A 6199-nucleotide genomic window follows, 5' to 3' on the forward strand; every position below is an offset into this window, starting at 1 on the left:
ACACATTGGCTAGAATAAGGTTACCTAGCCACCAACATGAACAACAATTTAACTACAAAAAAATTAAATATTCTATTATAAATTTGTTTTTGGGTTAATTATTTTTTTTTTTCAGTGACTAGACAATTTGTTACCTCCATTAAATACCAGCAAACTCACATCAATAGTGGCTGGTTTGAGGTTTTACCTAGGCACCAACACTTTATATTACATCTACCTGATCTTTACAAAAATGTACTTAAGATGGAACAGCAAAAATGAAAAATATGGATGCCATCACCATCCACCCTCTCTATCTCCTCTCTATGTATACACAATCTTCAAACTGTATAGATGACCGTTGCACACTCTTCAGTAATCTTCCCTACTACTCACAGCTTTCAAGAGGCTCTACAAATCAAATCGTCCCCTCAAGGCAAGAGGCCAAGGAGACCGCATAAAAACACAAAGCTACTTGTTGAAGTAAACAAACATAAGCCACTGTCCTGATGCTGCTGTCTTGCACATTAAAAGAGCCAAAGCGGCAGTTGGGAGTGTCACACAATTGGAATTGGAACATTGTTGTTACTATTATGGTGCATTTGTTTTTGGACAGCCTTAACTGCCGCTACTCTAGCTGCATTAGCTGCCCTATTGGCTGCTGCAACTGCCTTGTTGACCCTTTCATCCACCTTGGCTACATCATAGGCTTTGTCTGCTGCTCGCCGAGCTTCCTGATTGTAAATAGAATCACAGAACTAATCAGAAAAAAGACTGTTACTAGTTATTTAAATTGCTAATTAACTTTCTGCAGTTTGTTATTTTGTTTCCCGCAACTGCAGTGCTGCAAAAATGCCCTTCTCACGTTTCCTTTTTAGTTATAAAACAGTAATATTGCACCAGTAACAAGTTTTTACTATGCTAAATAACATAAAACCAATCTTTGAAGAATAAAATGTTAAAAAAGCATGAGGATAAGTAGAGAATTGTAATAATTGTAAAGTATCATGCTTGAAGCGAACAAATTCAGGCAGAGAATATTTCTTTAAATCATCTTGAACAAAAGAGTCGGACCCAATAACTAAGGGCTAATAATTTGCATGGAAAACAGGACATGTATGACTGGTGATTCATATCAACAGTAAATGGAAAATGAACCATAAATCACAAGGATCGTAGCCAACACAACATTATTCTTTTCCTGCCATAAGATAAACAGCCAGGGGTACAAGAAGATAGGATCATCCATGGTATGATTGCAAAACCATGACATAAATAGACATCAAATTATAACCATCAGCAGCTAAGATATTTACATCAAACACTTGCACTGGAGGTTTACATTAATAAGGTTGGAAGTAAGGAATACCTGCACTGCATTGAGTACTTTTGAATGATAAATAGCAACAGGAGATACAGGATGGGTGGTGTTCTGTGTGCTTGGAATGTCAAGAATTCCATTTTGCCAGTGACCAGCTTGTGTTTCACCATTTCTAAATGTGTACATTCCAAGCCCTTGCCTTCTACCCTCATGCCAGGCTCCTTCATATCGATGTCCATTTGCAAAAGAATAGAGCCCAAACCCATGCATCTTGTCTGCAAAATATTCTCCAGCATATGTGTCCCCATTTCTTAATAAAAGAAAGAAAAAAAAAAAAAATGATGAGTTGGGACAGAGTATAAGATGATTCTTTTTTAGTGCTGCAAATTCATATGCACAGATACAAAATCAACTATGAAATTCACTAATTGATACTCATTAGATAAGTTGGCATGTGTGCGTGGGTGTGCTCTCTTGTGATATTATTTTTATAATAAAAAAAAGAAAAATCACATTGACAAACTACTAAACTTTGGGAACACATATTTAAGGTATAAATAAAAGAGTCTACTAGACATTGGAGGAGAGAAAGGTAAAGTAATCAAGGTAAACATTTATTCAGCAAATAAACACTGGATCAGGTATAAAGTGATATTTATTTAGCAAACTCAAATAGTAGAAATAGGCCTTTCTAGAATTTACTTGTATTTGAGAAAAACTGGTCTTGCTTTAACTCCAATATGTAGCCAAATATTGTTCATTAATAAGAAATAGTGTGCTATCCATTTTTCCAACAGCCACGAGTTAACAAAAACCGAATATTTGATAGCAAATGAGGAATAATAAATGTAAGTTCTGAAACTAGTATTAGCTCATTTCATCTATTTGGGAATGCAAACTATATTTCAAAAAATGTAAAGTGACAAATCAACCATAAGTGCATTCTTCTAACCTCACTTAAGAAACATAATAAATAAACACATGATAAACTAAACAAATGGGAATTCATTCATATAATAACTTCCCCTAAGATAGTCAATTCAGAAAGTATCATAATGATAGAAAAATTGTAATTACACAAACTGCCAGATATTATGATGATGATGATGATGATAACAATAACAATAATAATAATATCTTCCCTCTGTATTATATTTTATTTCTTAAAAATTCTCTACAATTTCATTTGGGAGAAATTATTCCCATATTGTCTATATAAGGTCATTAATAACTAATAGAACCTAATTGCAAGAACTGAATGAGAGAGAAACAAAAAAAAAAAAAAAAAAGGGAAAAAGTAAGATTATAATGAAGTAGTTATGTGAAATTACTTGGACTAGATAAGATAGCATGTGGACGCAGGATTGAGCTGGCTCTAATACTTATTTTATCATCCTCATCAATCTTTTTGTCAATTTCCCCTGCTCCTGTTGATCAACAGAGGAGGATGTCATAACTGTAAGATATCTCTATACAAAAATACATGCAGGATTTTTTTTCCAGAAATCTGTGGGGCAAAACCAAACCTTCAGATGCAGAAATTGTGGGCATAATCAAACTTTCAGATACAGAAGTTGTTGACACAAGTACGTTTGGTACATAAGACTTTGGAATTTTTGCAACATATGCTGGAGAAATTTCTTCATTTTCCTTTGCTGAAATGGGGATGAGAGGAAGAAGAATAAGAAAAAGAAGTTAAGGATTATATTTTAAAACCCAACTACCATTCAATCTACTGAAAGTAAACATAGATATAGCTTTACCAAAAAGAAAAGAAAAGATAGAGGTCTTAAATTTAAACAATACTCTTGTGATAATGTTTCAATTTAAAATTGTTGGTTTCATGTATCAATTTACCTCATTCAGACAGTGACATTTGAACCAAGGCTAGTTTTGTTTCGACTTCCAAAGAGGATAAAATATCATCAGGAAAGATGTATCAAAGCTTTGTCTCAGGAGGTAAACCACAGGAGGACTTTGCACTTGCCTTTAGCATTTTAGAAAATATTTCTTGGATTGCAAGTGATAAAACATTCTGAGATAGTCTGGTTGTGAGATGCTGCTAAGGGAAAATATATTTATGGGACCTGTAAGTCACTCTGATCAAAGTTTGATGCAAGAAACTACACAAACTAGTGACTGTAAATTTCCCTAATGTTAAGTTGTTAACTACCTTTGTAAATTTTATTTGATTTAACCGTCATTTTGGTTCTTAACCTTTGCACCAAGTTTCAAAATGGTCTCTAACCTTTCAAATGTCATTTCATTCTTAGTGTCAAAATAGTCATTACTGTTAAGTAGTGGATGGAAGTGTGCCTCTGCTTGTCAGATCAAACTTTTTCATCCACTACTTTTCAATAATGACTATTTTGATATAAAAACAAAAGTTTAGGAACTAAAATGACACATTTGATAGGTTAGGAACCATTTTAAAATATGGGGCTAAGGTTAGGACTAATATGGTAACTAAACCTTTCTTTATATACAACTATTGATGACAATATGCACAGTAGCATAACTGGTTGGTGGCCCCTTTTTAGGTACAATTATTTGTAAATTATAAATAATCATTTCATAGCATTACTAGACTCGATAGGAAAAAAAAAAATTATAAATTCTACAGCACCTGAAACCCCATCAGATTTGATTGACAGCTTTTGTTTCATAGCAACCATTTTAAGATCAACTTTGACTGAATTTCCCTCAACTACAGATTTCTTTATTCTTCCCTTGTGCCGTGGAAGAGAGGGAACCTCCAAATCAGTTTTGACATTTTCAACATGTTCTTCCTCAAAAAAAATTTTAACCTTACTTTGTATTGACATACTTTCAGCAGAAACGTAGGATACATGTTCTTCTACCGCCGGAGAATTTTCACCTGCAAATGTAAGAAACTTCTAACCATTATAAATAAGCAAATCGCCTATGCACACCAATAGGGTTTAGAGAACAATGATGAATAGAATACAAAGCTTGGAATAAGTAGTTGATTATGTAGAAAATTTCTCTTGTTTTTGTTACATGTCCTCAACACCCACAATACATGATGCCAGTATAAAGTGTAGGAATACCATTCTATTTTTGAATCCACGAAACACTTCAAAGCATACACAAGGTCGTGTTTGCATCCTTTAGCAGGAACCCCTACACTCCTGACAAATCAAAATCATAATAAATCACTTAAAATTACAAGATATACAGCTGAAATGTACCATCTCCTATTTATCAATAACCCATTTGTAATATCATCATCCACAGGAAAGCATACTAATAGAGACCATCTACAAAAGTTAATAACTCTCAAAAATACAATGAACAACATTTCACTCACAAAGCACATAAACTTCTACTTACCTCAATGTACTTCGAAGCTCTTGAACTGTCATTGTCTCAATTTTTGCCGGGTCATCCTTAAATCTCTAAATCTCACCTAAAGAGCTTTTAACACCATTTTCGTACATATCAAACAAATCTTAATCAATACAAATTCAGAATGAGCATAAGACATATAACAGAGAACAAAGGAAAAAATAAACAACCTTCACAGCACCCTTCTCCAAATCTTGGCTTGTACTGATTGACCCTTTCAGTTTCTTATCTTTCTTGTCCTCAACTATCGAAGAAGAGACAGGCACTGATGAATTCCTGAGGGATCGTTTAGACCCCATTGCACTTACTCTAAAAGAAACCAATGTTCCAATTCTCAAATTCGTTGGAAGTACTGCAATGCTACAATTTCCTAAGTCAGTTCAGATGTAAATCTTTCTTCTCCTAGGAATTTAGCTCTTTTTTTCTCTTCTCTTAAAGGATAAAATATACTTCTTGTCCCTAAAATGTAGTCCAAGTTATATTTTTACTCAAATAAAAATTCATCTGTGAAAAATTCAAAAGATACCAATTTTTATCTTCCAGAGGAAATCCTCTACATTTTTAATGAAAACATTTTAACATCCAAATTAAATATTGCATATATAAAGTAGTTTCATCGTGTCATCTAAAATTGTAGATGACATATTCCCATCATAAGAAGAAATAAAATCTTAACTCTAAATGGAGTGTTCCATTTCAAATGGAGAGGATCCTTGTCCTCAAATGAAGAAACACCAAGTGATAAAAGACATGTTATCAAAATTAACCAAACTCAGTGAACCCAAAATTCGAGATCAACAGTCTAAAACACCAGCTCTACCAAATTAGCCATTCCACATGGAAAAGTTCCAATTTTTTTTTCAAAACACACAAACATTCACAGATTAATCCAATTCAAACACACCCCACAGTCAAAGTCCCACTTAACAGATACTAATTCCAATCCCCAATTACCCATTTCATTTTCTTTGAGTATTTAGCAAAAACCACACAAAAGCTATCAAATTTGAAAACAAAATCACTTCAAGCTGGAATTTTGTCATCAAATTTAGTTTCTTAAAAGATCTACTAGGGTTCAGATTGATTGACGGTTCAAAAATAAAATGGAATTGGAAGAGAATTTGTGAGGATTGTACCTTATAGAATTGCAGAGGAATCGAAACTGATGAAAATCAAATGGGTAATAGGGTATAACTGCCACTTGGCAGGAGAAGAGTGTAAAAAAAAAAAAAAAGTATTTGACAGCAGAAAAATAAGTCCTTTCACATAGGCATATCTATACTCATTGTTGATGAGAAGATCAAAACAGTCGCTAGCAATAATTTGAACACCACATTATAGAAAATACAGTCTATATCTGTTTGTGAGTGGCCCAACAAGAGTTCAACTTACAACTTCAACAACAAAAATCTCAAAAATCATATGATATATTGCAGAGTACTCACAAAAACACAAGACCCAGAAAATGCTAATGTGTTTATACTTCACCAAACACACACAAAAAAAAAAAAAAAAAAAAAAAAAAAAAAA

General features: G+C 33.2%; 1 protein-coding gene across 8 annotated transcripts in view; it reads right to left on the minus strand.

The window, feature by feature from the left end:
- Positions 1 to 95: 95 nt before the first annotated feature.
- Positions 96 to 6199, minus strand: part of LOC115991564 (vacuolar sorting protein 3-like) — a 16864-nt gene continuing 10760 nt past the window's right edge. For 4 of the 8 annotated variants that reach the window (XM_031115356.1, XM_031115363.1, XM_031115362.1 and 1 more), the window contains 3 exons: positions 4655 to 4738; positions 4372 to 4452; positions 4168 to 4178 (listed from right to left, as the gene is read on the minus strand). Coding sequence is in view for 5 of the 8 variants with exons in the window: in XM_031115363.1 (XP_030971223.1) it covers positions 4727 to 4738 (12 nt within the window). In the remaining 3 variants the exon portion in view is untranslated. Of the gene's footprint in view, positions 714 to 1348; positions 1611 to 2631; positions 2728 to 2826; positions 2956 to 3157; positions 3360 to 3926; positions 4179 to 4371; positions 4453 to 4654; positions 4739 to 6199 lie in introns of those variants that run through there. The other 4 variants (XM_031115359.1, XM_031115360.1, XM_031115358.1 and 1 more) reach the window with 4 other exon arrangements.

Source organism: Quercus lobata, chromosome 5 (genome assembly GCF_001633185.2).
Source record: "Quercus lobata isolate SW786 chromosome 5, ValleyOak3.0 Primary Assembly, whole genome shotgun sequence".
Lineage (NCBI taxonomy): Eukaryota > Viridiplantae > Streptophyta > Magnoliopsida > Fagales > Fagaceae > Quercus > Quercus lobata.